The sequence below is a fragment of the Phasianus colchicus genome, chromosome 29 (genome assembly GCF_987193195.1).
Source record: "Phasianus colchicus chromosome 29, bPhaCol1.hap1.1, whole genome shotgun sequence".
In the NCBI taxonomy this organism is placed as follows: Eukaryota; Metazoa; Chordata; class Aves; order Galliformes; family Phasianidae; genus Phasianus; species Phasianus colchicus.
The window spans coordinates 1,893,840-1,913,154 of NC_143464.1; the positions used below are offsets into that span (position 1 = coordinate 1,893,840).

At 50.1% G+C, this 19,315-nt stretch overlaps 2 protein-coding genes across 2 annotated transcripts; one reads left to right on the forward strand and one right to left on the reverse strand.

The window, feature by feature from the left end:
- Positions 1–294: 294 nt before the first annotated feature.
- LOC149914528 (olfactory receptor 14C36-like) lies at positions 295–1,269 on the forward strand. The gene has a single exon (XM_090126407.1). The coding sequence runs from the start codon at positions 295–297 to the stop codon at positions 1,267–1,269; it is 975 nt and encodes a 324-aa protein (XP_089982533.1).
- A 5,783-nt stretch (positions 1,270–7,052) lies between these two features.
- On the reverse strand, positions 7,053–7,985 carry LOC149914529 (olfactory receptor 14J1-like). The gene has a single exon (XM_090126655.1). The coding sequence runs from the start codon at positions 7,983–7,985 to the stop codon at positions 7,053–7,055; it is 933 nt and encodes a 310-aa protein (XP_089982781.1).
- Positions 7,986–19,315: the final 11,330 nt, after the last annotated feature.

The following is a 19,315-nucleotide window of genomic DNA, read 5'->3' on the forward strand; positions in this document are numbered from 1 at the left end:
GGCACATAGGATGGGACTGGGTGCTTTAAAAGCAGTTGGGTTAAAGACAGGGAAAGAGATGAAAATATCCAGGGAGATGGGATAAGATTAAAAAATGAGAAAAATCTATAAGCTGCATACTCGTCTTCTGCTTATGGAATGCTAAACTTCATGAAATTAAATTGAAGTTATGGAGCTAAATGAACATTGTGCAGAGAGAAAGAAAAAAAAATTATAGCAGAAGGAGTGCCTCTGAGAATGATCTTGACATTATCTTCTGCACTCTGCACAGGACTCCATGCCCAGGAACTGCAGATGCCCAACAGCAGCTCCATCAGCGAGTTCCTCCTGCTGGCGTTGGCAGACACGCGGCAGCTGCAGCTCCTGCACTTCTGGCTCTTGCTGGGCATCTACCTGGCTGCCCTCCTGGGCAACGGCCTCATCAGCACAGCCGTAGCCTGCCACCACCGCCTGCACACCCCCATGTACTTCTTCCTCCTCAACCTCGCCCTCCTCGACCTGGGCTGCATCTCCACCACTCTCCCCAAAGCCATGGCCAATGCCCTCCGGGACACCAGGCACATCTCCTACTCAGGATGTGTTGCCCAGACCTTCCTGTTTGTCTTTCTGATATTGGCAGAGTATTTAATTCTCACCATCATGTCCTATGACCGCTACGTTGCCATCTGCAAGCCCCTGCACTACGGGACCTTGATGGACAGCAGAGCTTGTGCCAGCATGGCAGCAGCTGCCTGGGGCGCTGGGGCTCTCCATGCTCTGCTGCACACTGCCAATACATTTTCCCTGCCTCTCTGCCAAGGCAATGCCATCAATCAGTTCTTCTGTGAAATTGCCCAGATCCTCAAGCTCTCCTGCTCTGGTTCTTACCTCAGAGAAGTTGGGATTATCATAGTTAGTGCCTTAATCTTTCTTGCTAGTTTTGTTTTCGTTGTGCTGTCCTATGTGCAGATCTTCAGGGCCGTGCTGAGGATGCCCTCTGAGCAGGGACAGCACAAAGCCTTCTCCACGTGCCTCCCTCACCTGGCCGTGGTCTCCCTGTTTCTCAGCACTGGCATGGTTGCCTACCTGAAGCCCCCCTCCATCTCATCTCGATCCCTGGACCTGGTGATGTCATTTCTGTACTCGGTGGTGCCTCCAGCAGTGAATCCCCTCATTTACAGCATGAGGAACCAGGAGCTCAAGAATGCGGTGAGGAAAATGATGCCCTGGTCACATTTCAGCAGCCATAAACTTCACATGTCTCAGCAAGTGACTCAGTCTGTGCAATAACAAACTTATGTTCCTTCCTGATTATAATATTTATTTATGTTTATCACTTCTTTTTTCTTTGCTGTTCATATATATGTGTGTGTGTGTAATTATCATTAGTGGTTATCATGGTCCTACACATATGTTTGGCTTCCTTCCACTTGTACTGAGGCATCACCGTGCTCTCTTTCTCCTGGAGCCCATAGGAACTCTGGCTCAGTGCTGACTTTCTCACAGCCTCCATGTTCCACCTCTGTGTCTGCAGGCAAATGAGATGCCAGCAGGCACCGTGGAGCTGATATAGGCTTGATTAGCAAATGGGATCAATGTATTAGCCGGTTGAACAATATATTACTTTAGCAGTAGGAATCAGTGTGTGCTCGTGGTAAAACTTCTGTGTTTAGCTTTGACTGGTGTGTGAACAGCCCTGTTTTTATCAATGATCCTGTTTCACAGAAGCTCTGAAATCACTTTTTTTGCCTCCACCAGGTGCAAGGACTTGTTCTTGGGTTTGATATAACTGTTTGCACTTACACCAGACCAAGATAGAAAGTTGTTGATTGTGGCAAAACAGGCAATGGAAGTTTGCCAAACTGGGGGGAAAGAGCTAAAAGGTGAGCCAGGGTGCACCATGATGAAGAGGAAGATGAACTAAAGGGGAGGAAGTAGGTGCTGTGAGAAGGAGGACATGTGGTGTCAGGGGCTGTGCTGGGGGCCCATCTCTGTACCACTGCACGCATGCTGCCCCACACAGTGCCTGCACTGAGCTGCCAGGGGCTGCCTGTGGGGCGGTGGGGCCGGGCTGTCCTGCAGAGGGGAAGGCACACGGAGCCTCATGCTGCGGGGCTGGGACCCCAAAATCAGCCTGGAACTCAGCGCCCAGCTGCGCTGTGCTCACCTTGCCTGGCTCCCAGGTGCCCCCTGTGCTGCTCTGTCACTGCCCCTCTACAGGACAGGGGAGAGAACACATCTCAGCAATTCCTGGGTTGAGGCACAAAGCGTTTTATTCTTTCTTTGCTTAAAACCCAAAGACAACAAACTGTGTGTGTCAATGGCTACATATCAATGCAGGGTTTTTTGTTGTTGTTGTTTGTTTGTTTTTTTCTGCACACTTGGGATCAGCTATTGAATTCTGCGTCCCTTTCACGTTAATATATTGTTTGAAACTGCACCTAACCCACAACACATGTTTCTGTTATTCTATATAATATAAATTATTTCCAACACATGTCTGCTCACTGTTAGTTAGGATTTCACATCCTCTTCTTCCTTACCTATTTACTCTAATCCAAGTGATATGCCATGTTTCTATTTAATCTTTATTGTCTCATGTCCTGACTTTTTTTCCCTAATATTTAATAATAACTTCCCAAATTACCCCTGTGTACAAGTTGTTATTTCTGTTCTTGTTGTCAGACCCAGTCTGTTGTGTCACTGCAGCTCTGGTAATGATTCCTTTGCTGAACTCCAGACCATTCCAATAACAGCTCTCTGGGTACTGAAGGGAAGGTTGCTAAGTTACAGAAAGACACTTATCTACCAGGTGCCACTTGTAAGCAAAGAATCAATCTAATAAACAATTTCTTTGTGTGTGCTGTAAAAAGATGTGTGTTTACTATAACACAGCCTTAGTCCTAGGATCTACAATGCTTTCTTTAGCTCAATATTACAAGGATCTAAATGAGAAATCAGTATTTTCCCCACAGTTCAATACATGTCCTGGTTCTTTATGGTCAGAATGATAATGTGGATGCTTTGTCAGTACATCAGTTACACAGAGTGGTACAGAAATCTCCCTGGACTTTTGGAAGTCCTTTGGCATGGTCCCACATCACTTCCTTATCTCTGTGGAGAGAAGTGTGAGATGGATTTGAAGGGCAGAGTGTTCACTGGAGAAGAAATTGGTTGGAAGGTCGCAGCCAAAGGACTGTGGTAAATGGCTCTCTGGGAAATCGGCTCCACCAGGTGGAGGCTGATCACAAGTTATGTCCACAGGGGTCAGCCTTGGGACCAGAGCTGTTCAACGTCTATCAGAGGCATGGATGATGAGACAGAGAGCACCCTCAGCAAGTGTGCTGATGTCACCAAGCTGTGTGGTGCAATTGGCATGACAGAATGAAGGGGTGCCATCCAGAGGGACCTGGCCAGGCTTGAAAAGTGGGCCCAAAGGAACAGCATGAGGTTCAACAAGATCAAATGCCAGTTTTTGCACTTGTGTCGGGACAATCCCAGGCATGAGGGTTGAATTCCTAGAGAGCAGCCCTGAGGGGAAGGACTTCGAGATGGTAGATGAAAACCTTAACAGGAGCCAGCAGTGTGTGCTTGCAGCCTGAGAGGCCAACTGCACCCTGGGCTGCATCAACAGAGAGGTGGTCATCAGAGCAAGGGAGGGCACTGTCCTTCTCTACTCAGCCCTCAGAAGGCCCCATCTGGAGCATGATGTAAAGCTTTTAGAGAAGGTCCAGAGGAAAGCCACGAGGGTGATCAGAGGGCTGGAGGACCTCTCCTGGAAAGACAGGCTGAGGGAGATGGGAGAAGAAACAGCCTGGAGGAGAACACATTGCAGCCTTCCAGTACTCACCGAGAGCTCAGAAACAAGATGGAAATCAACTTTTAACATGGGCAGATATCACAAGGTACAAATGTTTTAAATTACAAGAGTTGAGATTTAGATTAGAGACTGGGAGGATCTTTTCAGAGAGAGGGTGGTGAGGTCCTGGCTGTTGTGGTGTTGTGATTTTTTTTTATGTCAGTATTCCACACCAAAACATCATGTGAAGCAGTGGGAGTTAAAGAGTTAGCGTTCTGGTTCCACTTGCTGCCTTTTATGGGCATTTTGAGCATTCTGATGGGAGGGGAGGGGCAGAATTCCCTGGAGCACATGGTGTGAAGAGGAAGATAGGTGGAGATCCAGACTGCACCACAGTGGCTCTCCCTCAGGCCCCACTCAGTTTGCAGCAGAGAAGGGCATGTGCTTCCCTTGTACTATCGTGGGGACTCACACTTTGGGCACACTTTGGTTCAGTAGGATTTAGTAAATTACCATTCCTCCTCAGATCGTTGCTGTTGTGATCCATTTGTTAAACCCATCTACTAGCTCTCGGCCCTTCCACCTCTCCCAGAGTGCGTGGCCTCCCTGGGGCCTCCCTGCATCACCGACATCACCAGAAAAGTCCCAGGTCTGGTTCGCTCCTCTGATTACTACCCATTCTTGATAGTTCAGGTAAGCAGTGATGAAATTGTTCAGGGAAGCCTGCAACCTATGCAAAAGGATTTCAGGGGCTAGGGCGAATGGCTGAAGGAGTGGCTTCACAAGTGGTATTTTTCTCTCTCCTTCTTCTGGGGTGGTGAGGGATGCAGAGCAGTCTAGGAAATGGCAGGCTTTGAATAAGTGGCAGAAAGGTTGGTGCCTCCACAGAACTATGGGTTCTCTGACCATGGGGAGGACGGAAGAGAAAAGTGGATGTGAATTGAGAGCAAATCTAAAGAAATGTGTGTGTAAAAACCAGAGTGAAGTATGGGTAAAGCACGTAGAGAAGTGTGAATAAAGCTGGAGTAAAGTGTGAATAAACTTGAAGTGTGAGAAAGACCAGGAGCAAAGTGTGGGTAGACCAGGAGTAGAGCGTGAGTACACCCGGAGCAGGGTGTCAGTAAAAATCGGAGAAAAGTTTGAGTAAACCCAGAGTGAAGTGTGAGTAAACTTGAAGAAATGTTTCAGTAAACGCTGAGGAAAGTGTGAGTAAAACACACACACACACAAAATGTGAATAAACTCAGAGTAATGTGTGAGAGAACTTGGAGTAAAGAGTGAGGTGGGCATTTCAAGGATCCCTGCATTACATTTGTGATACTGTTGGGTGGGGAGGTGCAGCAGAAGTCATCTTCACAAAAGGAGAGCGAATAATCCAAATTCTTCTGCAAGCTGGTTTTGCTATTAAGCGAGGCAAAGTGAATGGACCTGCCCAGGAGATTCAGTTCCTAGGTATAAAGTGGCAAGATGGGCGTCATCACATTCCAGCAGATGTGACCAACAACATCACTGCTATGTCTCCACCCACTAGCAAGAGAGAGACACAGTCTTTTCTGGGTGTAGTGGGCTTTTGGAGACTGCATGTTCCAAACTATAGCCTTATTGTGCACTTCCTTCATCAGGTGACGCGGATGAAAAATGACTTTACATTTCAGAAGCAGCAGGCTTTTGAAAAGATTGAAGAGGACATAGCCCGTGCCATGGCCCTAGGGCCAGTATGGCTGGGACAGGATGTAAAGAACATCCTGTACACTGCTGCTGGAGAGAAAGGTCCCACTTGGAGTTTGTGGTAAAGATCCTCAGGAGAGACCCGAGGATGATGCCTGGGATTTTGGAGGCGAGTATAAAGAGGGTCCAAAGAGTGCTACACTGCAACTGAGAAGGAGATCTTAGCTGCATATGAGGGGATTCGGGCTGCTTCTGAAGTGGTCGGTACTGAAACACAGCTCCTCTGGCACCTCGACTGCCAGTGCTGAACTGCATGTTTAAACGAAAGGTTCCCTCCACCCATCATGCAACTGATGCCACTTGGAGTAAGTGGGTTGCACTGATTACACAACGAGCGTGGATGGGGAACCTCAGCTGATTTGCAGCTCCTGGTTGGATAACAGTGAAACTGACACTCAGTGTCCAGACACAGGCATCAGTTTAATGTGAATCTGGCACTACAGTTATCTGTAAGGTACTGGCACTTCTACACTTATTTCCATGTGCAGCTACACCTTGTGATGTTATAAGAAATCAAAGTAAGCCTTGTGTTACTTAACAATTCTATGAGAGGAAGAGAAAGAAAAGAGAGAGACAGAGTTGAGGTGTGGGGAGGAGAGAAGGGCAGAGAAAGAGATCACAGGTCTGGGTTCCAGCTTTGATCCAGCAGAGAGAGGTGGGGGTTCCATGACTTGTAAGCATGCTTCTCCCATACTTTTGAAGCATGAAAGTCTCCAAACAGGACCTCAAGGATCTCTCTGGCGTCCTTCTGTGGCTCCTAGGTTTACAGGTGTGCCATCCAGGGCTGTGAGTGAGGTGGCAATAAACAAGTCTATCAAAAACAAGTTTGCAGTCACAACTTCCTACAGCATGATGAGAACATTTTGGGCAGAGCAAGGCTGTCTCATTTTTCACAGGATTCCCTCCTCCCCAAGTGTCCAGCCTTCAGTCTGTTGACATGGCAATGCTCTTCCAAGCTGTTAAAACAACTCCAGGCACACCGCAGGCAAAGCGTCCTTTTTTTGTTGGTCTGCTACGTAATGCAGGACCTGAGGGCTGACACAAGTGCAAGGAGAAAGGAGAACAGCGTGCAAAGGTGGTGCCAAGAGAGCAGCACTGAAAAGAGCACGTTCTGCTGCTGCCCATGGCCGTGGCTCCAGGGAAGCAGCAGCACAACTCCAAGGCAGCAGAGAGGGAGCGCCCAGCGGGCGGTGAGGGGCAGCCCCACAGACACCAGGGCTGCTGCAACGTGTGGCATTGGGCTCTTGGTTCCTGCAGCCCTCTGTGTGCAGGGCTGCTCTCTGAGATACAGATGATAATCTAAATTTTATTTTTATTATTATTTTTTTTAATCTACTCAAACAGCCAAGTGCTTGAAGAATAGTAAAGATTTCAGGAGTAAGAAAAATGGGAAATATCAATTAATAATATTATTTAAGTGGAGTAAAAACTATTGCAAGAATTAAAAAAATTAACAGCGAAAAAAAAAAAAAAAGAAATATTACATGATGCCATTCCCAGCTTTTCTTGAGTTTGTGGTAATCATGTGAAGATGATGAAGATATAATTAATGCTGAAAAAACATACATAGAAATAGTTTCTTGAGGGCATCGTTGAGCTCCCGGTTCCTCATGCTGTAGATGAGGGGGTTCACTACAGGAGGTACCACTGTGTATAACAGTGCCAGCACCAGGTCCAGAAATGGGGAAGAAAGTGATGGGGGTTTCAGGTAGGCGAATGTGGCAGTGCTGACAAAGAGGGAGACCACGGCCAGGTGAGGGAGGCACGTGGAGAAGGCTTTGTGCCGTCCCTGCTCAGAGGGCATCCTCAGCACGGCCCTGAAGATCTGCACATAGGAGAAAATAATGAAAGCAAAGCACCCAGATGCTAAAGATATACTAAGAAGCAGAAGTGAATTTTCTTTGAGGTAGGACCGTGAACAGGAGAGCTTGAGGATGTGGGGGATTTCACAGAAGAACTGATTGATGGCATTGCCTTGGCAGAGAGGCAGGGAAAATGTATTGGTAGTGTGCAGCAAAGCATTGAGAACCCCAGTGCCCCAGGCAGCTGCTGCCATGGTGGCACAAGCTCTGCTGTCCATCAAGGTCCCGTAGTGCAGGGGCTTGCAGATGGCAACGTAGCGGTCATAGGACATGATGGTGAGAATGCAATACTCTGCGGAAAACAAAAACAAAAAGAAAAAGACCTGTGCAGCACATCCAGCATAGGAGATGTGCCTGGTGTCCCAGAGGGCATTGGCCATGGCTTTGGGGAGAGTGGTGGAGATGCAGCCCAGGTCGAGGAGGGCGAGGTTGAGGAGGAAGAAGTACATGGGGGTGTGCAGGCGGTGGTGGCAGGCTACGGCTGTGCTGATGAGGCCGTTGCCCAGGAGGGCAGCCAGGTAGATGCCCAGCAAGAGCCAGAAGTGCAGGAGCTGCAGCTGCCGCGTGTCTGCCAACGCCAGCAGGAGGAACTCGCTGATGGAGCTGCTGTTGGGCATCTGCTGCCTCAAGGCATAGTCACCTGTTTGAGGAGGGAAAACTGGGAAAATGTTACTCCAGATTTCTCCAAGCAAACCGTACTCAGTGACTTCTGAAACCTCCTACACTGCCTCCGTCCTTTCTGCAAGACCTCTCAACTCTGGCTGCTGCTGGCTGACGGTGCCACAGAGTACAAGGAACTCTGCTGCAGGCTGTGGATGAGTCAGCTCTGTTCTACAGCAAGAAAACAATTGAAAAATAGAGTAATCTCACATTAAAAACCTGAGGTATCAAGGAGCTTTCCACAAATTTCTCAAAACTGGACAGCAGAGCTCTGTCAATATATTTTCTTCAGTTGCCCCAGCATTCATGAAAAGTGTTTTTAAGGTAGAAATCCTTGATCACTGTGAGACACTTCAGGTGTCAGTGTCACTTTTGATGTCAGAGAGGCAAAGAGCATACCCTGCACTTCCAAATGATTGGTCCACCTGATCTGCTCTGTGTTTGCACCACTGGAGGATGGTCACACTCTAGGAGTTAACCTGACAAGACTCTGGTTGCCAGTAAGAGCAAAGGTTAGTTGTGCAGAACTCCAAGTCTCTCGTCTTCCTTACTGTACCAGAGGAAGATCTCAGCTCTCCCTTTCTCTCCTGGGACACTGCCGTCCAGCAGCATTTCCATGGCCTTAGCACTGAGGCTTCTTCTCCATGGTGCTGCTGGATAACACAGAGCTGCCGTGGCAGAGCTGCAATATTTTGCAGGGCTGACTTCAGCCCAGGAGGAACCACAGGAGCAGAGTCAAAAGCCCAGAACGTGGGGTGTCCTAGAAAGAGAGTCAGCTCATTCCTCGCCCTAAAGTCAGCATTTATCAGAGAGTTGAGCCCTTAATGCAACTCTTAATCAAGTTCTCATGCACTAGGAATGGATGCACAGGCTGATTGTGAAAACAGGCCAGGGGGTTGCTGTAGGGAAGCTATGTGCACTGCAGGGATGGCAGTGAGGTGCCCATTTTCCTCTCCCAGCCCTTGCAGTCAGCACTCTTCTCTGCCTCCCTGTCCATGTCTCTGCTGCCTGCAGCTGTCCCTGCCTGCAGCTGCTTCTCTGTCCCCACGTACCCTACCTGGGGCTCACAGGTACATTACAGACGCTGTGTGCACAGCTCTGCCCTGCCAACCCCTCTTGGCCCACGGGAATCTCAGTGTTTGCAGGTGCCAAGGGTCAGGTCACACACATCCTGGTGACACTGGACACAGGGCAATGGTGATTTGTATGGGTGCAGGGGCAATAAAGAAATTTGCTGCGAGGCCTGGTAACTCTCTGTGTGATAGTATTGGAGTCTCAGTCTCTTCTCTGAAATCACAAACTCCATTCCCACAAAGCCAAGTGAAGAGAAAACAGAAAGCACAGGCTCAGGAAAGCCCACCCTGAACCATAACAACTGCCTTATTCTCCCTCTTGCAAAGTGCCCTCAGAAGTGCCCTGGAGTTCTAAGCCCCTGCAACAGGGAGCAGCTGTGGCAGCAGAAGGCACATGCCCTGCCCTGCCCTGCTTCCCCCCACACGTCTCCCTGCAGCGCCCTGGGCAGCTCCCAGGGCAGGCTGAGTGCTGAGTGCTGAGTGCTGAGTGCTGAGTGCTGAGTGCTGAGTGCTGAGCCTGGCAGGCGGCAGAGTCCCTGGCCCGGCACACAGCCCCTGGGGCACAGCAGGGACCTGCTCTGCAGGACAGCCCTGGGCACCCGGCTGCAGCCCCGGCTGCACAGCCTGCAGCCGTCCTGGGACACGCAGCCCTCAGGGCTGTGCTCTGATGCTGCAGCACGGAAGCCCTCAACTAGAGTGGGTCTTTTTCACTGGTAAAGAAACAGTGTCAGCTGCCTCATCTGCAATGGAATGTCCCAAATGTAGTGATCCTTGCAATAAAAGCCACTGCACTGCCTGCAATGAGAGACTTACCTTGTCAAGGGCTGTGAGAAATGCTCCTCCAGTGGACTCTCAGCCTGTTCAGATGCCATGCAGGCTGCAAGCTCTCCTCCTTCTTCTCTCTGTCACCTGCAGATCATGCTCCCAGTCCTGCTGTGTGCTGCACAGGAGCTGCTCCTGGGCACAGCTGTTTCACTGCAGCACTGACGACTTGTAGGAGCTCCCTCTGTCCCAGGAGCCCAGCACAGCTCAGCAGCAGATGATGCCATTTCTATCCAACCCACTGATCTCCCCTGAGATGTCCCTGGGTCTCCATGGCCAACAGCTCCTGAAAGACAACAGCACCGTGACTGTACTTTGAAATCTTTGTACTGTAATCTAAATTAACCACCAAACGTCCAGTGGACAGTGGCCAACTCCAGACATAATTAGTCGTACCAGAGTGTGATTGCTAAAACAAAAAGGGCACACAGAGCAGGACAGGGAGGGGTGGACTAACCCTGGGCAGGGCAGTGATACAGCTGAGGCAGTGCAAGCACCTCATCCCTACATGGAAACCCAGCAATGGAAATGGGATTCTGCTCCCCACGGACCAACAGGAGCTGGGATTCCTCTGGTTGAGTTCAGGCATGCACAAGGAGTTGCCTGCATGTGAGCTCCTGCTCTGAGTCCTTGGTCCTTCAGCGGGGAGTCAGTTGCTCACACACAGACCCTGGGTGATGACCAAGGTGCTTGGGGTGCTCCTGGATGTGTGCTAGTGCTTCTAAAGTGTGTGGGAAATCCCTGAGACAGACACCTCCTTCCTGAGCATCAGCTGAGAGCCAGAGAGGGGATGGAGATATACTTGGCCATCTTGTACGACAACAGACCCCTTTGTTTAGTGCACCTGAGTGTGCCTTTTTTACTTGTCTCCATGGAGCATGCAGTTATGCAGCTGGCAAAAGGGATGAGCTCTCAAAAGAAGAGGCAGATCTTCCTCTGTTCTCCATCTGCTGCCTGTTCTGGAGCTCAAGGCACTACAGAGCTGACACACATCTTTGTTCTTCATCTGATAAAACCTCAGTTTTCTATGGGCTCTCATGTGACTGGCCTCAGAAGTCATGGCAGTGTCCTGGGCTGTCCTGCACACTCACATGCAGCTGCAAATGCAGCACAGAGCCTTTAGGAAAGCCATGCCCTCAGAGTGTGTGTGCTGCTTGGACAACTCCAACCCTCACAATGGGTCCGATGCCTGTGTGCCACCTTCTGAACACAAATACCATAGATGCGCTCCTCAGCCGTGCTAAATGTAATGATGTTTCCCAATTGGCATGTGTTTTGCACTGTTGAAAACACCCAAATATGATGAGCCGGAAATTTTTGTGCAGTTTCAGGCTTGAGCTCTTGTTTGGACCACAGAGACACAATTATATGGCTTCCACAACTGGACTGCAGCACCAGGGGGATACAGAGTCTTTACAGTGGATGGGTGAGGAGACAAGGAAGGACGACTACCCTCTGTGAGAGTGCACTGAGCTCTTCCTGGGGATGGCAGAGCAGGTCAGAGAGAATGGAAATGGCAAAGAGAGGAACCACAGAATCACAGAATTACCAAGGTTGGATAAGACCTTCAAGATCATCCAGTCCAACCATCATCTATCACCAACAGTTCTCACTAAACCGTGTCTCTCAACACAACATCCAAACGTTCCTTGAACACCAGGGTTGGTGACTCCACCACCTCCCTGGGCAGCCCATTCCAGTGCCTGACCACTATTTCAGAATAGTACTATTTCCTAACGTCAGGCCTAAATCTCCCCTGGCACTGCTTGAAGCCATTCCCTCTAGTCCTATCACCAGTTACACGAGAGAAGAGGCCTTAGCCCAGCTCACTACAACCTCCCTTCAGGTAGTTATAGAGAGCAATAAGGTCTCCCCTGAGCCTCCTCTTCTCCAGACTGAACAATCCCAGCTCCTTCAGCCTCTCCTCATCAGGCCTGTGCTCCAGACCCCTCACCAGCTTTGTTGCCCTTCTTTGAACCTGCTCCAGAGCCTCAATGTCTTTCTTGCAGCGAGGGGCCCAAAACTGGACCCAGTACTCAAGGTGCAGCCTCACCAGAGCCCTCCATGAACCCATGCTGACTAACTATGGTTATCTATGGAGGCTCGATCTTGCTGTGGTGAGCCTTAAACAATGGGTAAAATTAGATTAGAGCTTATTTTTCCTGTTGTGGTTTGCAAAAGGCTTTAGTGAGCCTTAGGCAGCGGGTAAAATTTAACCCGCTTCCATCAGTGTGTCATCGTGAGAGCCCATCCTGCAACCCTACAACCCCAGGATCCTGGAATACTGGAGAAACCTTAGAAAATTACAGTTCTAGAGACCTGAAAGCCTTGAACCTAGAATCCTGTAATCCTATAAATCCTAGAAAACTAGAATTCTATGAACTGAAGAAATCTAAAATCCTGGCATCATGGAATCTTAGAAACCTACCTAGCATTCAAAAAACCTAAATCCTGGAAACATAGAACCCTATAATTCTTTAATCCTGGAAACCTGGAATCCTACTTCATAGAAATCTAGAAATCTAAGAAAGCTATAATCCTACCATCCTCCAAACCTAAGAAAAGTAGAAATTTAGAATCCTACAGACAAGAATCCTACGTGCTTAAATTCCTACACTCCTACAACTCTAGAATTCCAGAAGCGTCGAATCCTAGAAACACAGAAGGCTATAAATGTAGAAACCTAGAATCCTAGCACGCTAGAATGTGAATGTTCTAGACTCTCAGAATCATCCAGGTTAGAGAAGACCTCTGAGATCATCGAGCCCAACCCAGGACGTGCCGTGCCATGGAAGTCCCTCACCTGCTCCCCAGCAGCACAGGCTCAGGGCCCAGCAGGGTGACACAGCACAGATCTGGTGACAGGTCACAGCTATGGGTTTAGCGGTGGATTTGATGGTGCTGAGTTAACAGTTGGATGACCGGAGAGGTCATTTCTAACCTCAATGATGCCATGATGCCATGATGGGGAGATCACTGCAGGGGGAGATCACAGCCTGAGAACTCAGACCTCATCACTTTTTACTTGTTCAGTGTTGTGCTGTTACAAAAGCCTGAGTATTTCTTTGTAGATGTCCTCAAACCAGCCAAGGGGTTTTCCTGAGGAGAACCTTTCACGTGAAATTGCGATCAAGTGTCATCCACCTGCTTTGTGTTTATCACAAAAACAGCCCGTTCCTCACCTCAGTCAATATTCCTCAGTGATGGCAGCACGGGCAGTTCATTGGTTCTTTCCAAAAGAACTCCAGAGCAGGAATAATGCCACGCTGTATTTAAATATAGTGAATAAGGCAGCACTGCTAAGCTCTGACAAAGATTGTGCAGAGCAGAATCAGCCCAAAGGAAGCTCTTCCAGCTGGCTGCTCTCTGGGCAATTTCCAAAGCAAACACTGAACTGCTGTTTTCAGAGAGGACACACAAACAGCTCTCTTATTTATGGGAAATGCCCCGTGAAGCTGTGACCAGCTGGCTGTTCTGTCGGATGGAGCAATTCACATTGGCTTATCATCTTTCCTTGACAAATCCTTGAGCTGTTTGCAGTTCTAAGCCATTTATCAGTGCTCTATTATTTCCTTCCTTTCATCTGGATAAAACAAGCTTCACTTACAGCCCTGACAGGAGGCTGTATCATGATGACACAAAGCCCATAGGACACCTTTGTTCTGCTGAAGCTCAGGCACACAGCCCAGTGACTTCAGAACTTAATGCCAATTTTCACCCCCAGCCTTGGATTCCCTGCCTGTGTGTCCTCATGACAATCTGTCCTCATGGACAGAGGCAGCACTACTGCCATGTCAGACACGCGGCACAGATTTCTGGATGAAACGTGGGGACTTGTGAGGCTGGCTATTTAAGAGAGCAGAAAATACATGACACATCTCCTGACGTGACCTTAGGGGTCTCGGCCCTCCTAAATGATTCCATGATTCGATAATTCTATGGTACTGTGATTCTGTGGTTCTGTGCTTCCATGACTCATTGATTCTATGAGTCTGTGACTTCTGTGGTTCAGGTATTCCCTGATTCTGAGATTCCATGATTCTAAAAGTCATGGTCTTTAGGTTTGGTAAGGAGGAAACGTGTCTGCCATAGCCCAGGCCTGTTATTCACTCCTGACCTCCTGCATGACCACAAAGGCACTGAGTGGACACTGCCAGCCTCCCTGTGCTTATGTGTCCCCATCACCCACCTGTCCCCACAGACTTCCAGGTCCCTGTCACCAACCAGCTCCCATTTGGCCGCATGTCCCCATATCCCCATATCTTCATGATTTCCCCATATTGTCATGATATTCTTATGTTCCCATGATGCCCCCATATCTCCATGATGCTCCCATATCTTTGTGTCCCCATATCCCTATGTCTCCTTGCTTTCCAAATATCTCCCTAATTTCCTCACTGCCCACATCCCAGTTGCCCTCTCACCTCCCCCAAATGCTATATCCCCAGTTCCCCAAACTATCAGCCCAACAACTTGCATCACAGGACTCAAGAGAAGTCAGGGATGAATCCTTGGACAAAGCCTTGATATGGGGACGGTGGTCCTGGGGACAGAAAGGCTGGGGTGTGCTAGGTGCTGGTATCTGGGAGCTTTGGGCTCAATGCCATGGGGATCCCAGCACTCAATGTTCTTCCTCTGATCCCTGGTTGCCTCCTGTGCCCCGGGGCTGGGGCAGGGGATGGCTGCATGCCAGGTCAGTCTGTGCCAACGGAGCCTGCCAAACCCAGGGGCACTTGGGGGTTGTGGGAGGGACAGTGGGAGGATAAATGCAGCCCTTGCTTCCTGCAGCCTCACCCAGCTCCCAGAGCACAGAGGAAGATGAAGGCAGCTGCGCTCAGCCTCGTGATGCTCCTCGCTGCCCTGTGCTGCACAGTGGAGGCTCAGGTGAAGCATCCATGGGGGATGTGGGCTGAGGCTGGAGGGGATTGGCCATGGGGGTCCCTGATGCCAAGGTCTCTCTCACTCCCTCTCCTACTCCTCTCCCCACAGCCACTTGTGCAAGCACCGGAAGTTGTTGTGGTGAGTGCCCGGGCAGCCACACAGATTGTGTCCAAGGGTTGCCCTGCAGGGAGCTCCGCAGGGACAGGTGGAGTCTGCCCCTGCCTGGCAGAGGCCACCCCTCAACTTGGAACATCCAAATTCCTTCCATTTGCACTCTAGTCCCCTTTTCTTTGGGTCCCCAAATGCCTTCTCTTTGGAGCTCCAAATGCCCTCTCTTTGGGTCCCCCTATCCCATCCTTTTGGCACCAACAAATCTCCTTCCTTTGGCATCCCAATTCTCATCTGTTTAGGTCCCCAGTCCCCTCTCTTTCATTTTCCCCCATTTACCACTCTTTGAGATACTCGTTCCTCTCCTTTTGGAACTCCCAAGTCTCATCTCTTTGTCATCCCTATTCCCCTTGCTTTGGGCCCCCCAAGCTCCTGTCCTGTCCCTATGTCCTACCCCAACCCTGGGTTTCTCCATGGGCAGAAGTGCAGACAGAACTTGGCAGCCACAAGCGTGGGGGCAGCCCTAGGGCCAAACAGGGGGCTTGGGTGGGGACACCCAATCTCACAGTTCCCTCATGGCTGCCCCTTGGCTCTTCTTCCCCAGGAACCACCACCTGTCGTCGTTGACATTCCTGGTCCTGTAAGTTGAGAGGTGACCCTGGGATAAGAACGGGGGTGCGATGTGTTGCTGTCCTCTCTCTTTTCCTGGGACTTGGAGACACCCCTGGGCCCCAAGGCCTCTGTTTGGCTCCCTCCTGCGGTGGGCGATCAATGGGCAGGGGAAGGAGGCAATGGAGGGCAGTTGGGGCTGAGCAGACTACAGGACCTTGCCTTGGCCATGGTGTTCTAGTGCCCACAATGGGTCCCTGTGCCGTCCAGGCCTCTCAGTGTGTCCCATTTTCCTTGGTGTTCCCAGTGTGGTCCAGCATTTCCCATTGTCCCTCGGTGTATCCCTATACCTCCTTTCTCCCCAGGTCGTGCTCAGCAGAGCAGAGGAGAATCCCCCACGTGAGAAACGCGTGGTCCTGGATCTGCATGTCTAGGTGAGCAGCACGGGGACACCTGCAACCCCACAGGGCACTTGGGGACCTTGGGTGTCCCGTCGCCCTGAGGACCAGGGATCAGGGGCTGGGGATGGATGGTATGGAGGGGACTGTCTCTGGCCTGCTCCAGGGGGACCTGGGCACTGTCACCTCCATACCTTCCCTTGCACTCTATGGGGCAGTGCAGAGGAGGGGATTTGGAAGGGGCAAGCTCAGGCTGCCCTATGGATAGCCAAGGGTCACCGTGCAGGTGGGACAGGAGCTGTGGCTGCTGTCCCAAGGGGACCCACATCCTGCCCTGGGCCTGTTGGCTGCTGCCAGCCCTTCTTCTCTTGCCCTAAGTTCTTGGGGACAAACCCTGCAGGGACAAGGATTCTCCTCACCTCTGATGCCCTCTGACATCCTCTGATGACCAAGGTTGCCCTCTGACGACCAATGGAGACCCAGATGATTAATGACACCCTCTGATGATCAATAAATCCCTCAGCAAAGCTACACTCTGTGTCTGTGTCCTTGTTCTCATGCTCAGCAGGGACTGCTTGGACCTGTTCCTGCCCGGCAGTGGCCACCCTGAAGTGCTGGGAGGGGTCCCCAGCTCCATGCCATGCACACAGTGACCTACACCCCTGTGGGCTTCCCCACTCTCTCATCATCTGCTCCAAAGTCCTGAAGGATGGAGCTCCTCATGCTGCCATGCAGCCTCAATACCCTTCCTCTGTTCTCTCCCAGATCCTCCTTCCAGTTTCTCCAAACTCTTCACCCTTTGCTCTACCTCTGTATGGCCACAGTGCGATCACATCACTCTCCTTTAGCCCCCTCTTTTATTGCAGCTACCTGTCCCTCCTCTGGGTCTGCTTTATTCATCTTCATTCAGTCCCCCTACCCCCTACCCTGCCACCTAAAACAAGGTCTGCATATCCACACCCATGGACTCCTCAAATATCCTGATGATCAGTGACGCCCTCTGATGACCAGTGACACCCGCTCTTGATTAATGAGGCCTTTGATGGTTAATGAACACCTCTGACAATCAATGGAACACTCTGACAACCAACAAAGCCTTCAGATGACCACAGTCATCTTCTGATGTCAAAATAAGCCCTCTGACGATCAGCAGATTGCTGCTTCACGCGCAGGGAAGGGAACAGTGGGAAAGAAAGATTCTGACATCATACTGGGAGATAGCATGGTTTGCTCATCATAGTGTAATGGTTTGCTTCTGATTTAATCAGAGAATCTGGAGAGGAGTGTGGGGCTGCATCTGACTTCCCTGAGAGACACGACTGTAGTTGAAGAGATGAGGCAGGTGATAATCTGCAGACAAAGCAGTACTGCCTGATGTTGGTCAGGGTGAGCTCCTTCGACCAGTTTGATGACCAGGGGTCTGGAGATCATAGAATCCTAGAATCACCAAGGTTGGAAAAGACCTTCGAGATCATCCAGTCCAACCATCCACCCATCACCAACAGTTCTCACTCAACCATGTCCCTCAAAACCATGTTTTCACATTCCTTACACACCTCCAGGGTCGGTGACTCCACCACCTCCCTGGGCTGCCCATTCCAGTGCCTGATCACCCTTTTGGTAATGTCATATTTCCTAAAGTGCAGCCTGAATCTCCCTTGGAGCAACTTGAGGCCATTCCCTCTAGTCCTATCACCAGTTACATGAGAGTAGAGGCTGACCCCCAGCTCACTGCAACCTCCCTTCAGGTAGTTACAGTGAGCAATAAGGTCTTCTCTGAGCCTCCTCTTCTCCATGCCCAGATTCAAAGCTCCTGGTTAGATAACAGTGAAACACACTCGTTGTCCAGGTACAGTCATCAGCTTTAATGCTAATATGTGCACTACAATTATCTGCAGGCACACCGCAGGCAAAGTGTTTTTTGTTGGTCTGCAGGACCAGAGGGCTGACACAAGTGCAAGGAGAAAGGAGAACAGCGTGCAAAGGTGGTGCAAAGAGAGCAGCACTGAAAAGAGCACGTCCTGCTGCTGCCCATGGCCGTGGCTCCAGGGAAGCAGCAGCACAACTCCAAGGCAGCAGAGAGGGAGCGCCCAGCGGGCGGTGAGGGGCAGCCCCACAGACACCAGGGCTGCTGCAACGTGTGGCATTGGGCTCTTGGTTCCTGCAGCCCTCTGTGTGCAGGGCTGCTCTCTGAGATACAGATGATAGTCTAATTTTTATTTATTTATTTATTTATTTTTAAATCTACTCAAACAGCCTAGTGCTTGAAGAATAGTAAAGATTTCAGAAGTAAGGGAAAAAAAAAGTACATGGGAAATATAGGTTAATAATATTATTTATGTGAAGTAAAAACTATCATAAGAATTAAAAAATAATCAAGGAAAAAGAATGGAAATATTGCATGATGCCATTCGTGGCTTTTCTTGAGTTTGTGGTACTTATGTGAAGATGATGAAGATATAATCAATGCTGAAAAAACATATATATAAATAACTTCCTGAGGACAGCCTTGAGCTCCCGGTTCCTCATGCTGTAGATGAGGGGGTTCAGCATTGGAGGCACCACCGAGTACAGAAATGATACCACCAGGTCCAGGGATGGGGAGGAAAGTGATGGGGGCCTCAGATGGGAAAAAGTGGCAGAGCTGAGAAACAGGGAGACCACGGCCAGGTGAGGGAGGCACGTGGAGAAGGCTTTGTGCCGTCCCTGCTCAGAGGGCATCCTCAGCACGGCCCTGAAGATCTGCACATAGGACAGCACAACGAAAACAAAACAAGCAAGAAAGATTAAGGCACTAAATATGATAAGCCCAACTTCTCTGAGGTAAGAACCAGAGCAGGAGAGCTTGAGGATCTGGGCAATTTCACAGAAGAACTGATTGATGGCATTGCCTTGGCAGAGAGGCAGGGAAAATGTATTGGCAGTGTGCAGCAGGGAATAGAGAACCCCAGTGCCCCAGGCAGCTGCTGCCATGGTGGCACAAGCTCTGCTGTCCATCAAGGTCCCGTAGTGCAGGGGCTTGCAGATGGCAACGTAGCGGTCATAGGACATGATGGTGAGAATGCAATATTCTGCCGATATCAGAAAGACAAACAGGAAGGTCTGGGCAACACATCCAGCATAGGAGATGGTCCTGGTGTCCCAGAGGGCATTGGCCATGGCTTTGGGGAGAGTGGTGGAGATGCAGCCCAGGTCGAGGAGGGCGAGGTTGAGGAGGAAGAAGTACATGGGGGTGTGCAGGCGGTGGTGGCAGGCTACGGCTGTGCTGATGAGGCCGTTGCCCAGGAGGGCAGCCAGGTAGATGCCCAGCAAGAGCCAGAAGTGCAGGAGCTGCAGCTGCCGCGTGTCTGCCAACGCCAGCAGGAGGAACTCGCTGATGGAGCTGCTGTTGGGCAT

Excerpts from the sequence above, each read along its gene's own strand:
- LOC149914528 (XM_090126407.1), top strand. The coding sequence starts at position 295 with ATGCCCAACAGCAGCTCCATCAGCGAGTTCCTCCTGCTGGCGTTGGCA.
- LOC149914529 (XM_090126655.1), bottom strand. The coding sequence starts at position 7,985 with ATGCCCAACAGCAGCTCCATCAGCGAGTTCCTCCTGCTGGCGTTGGCA.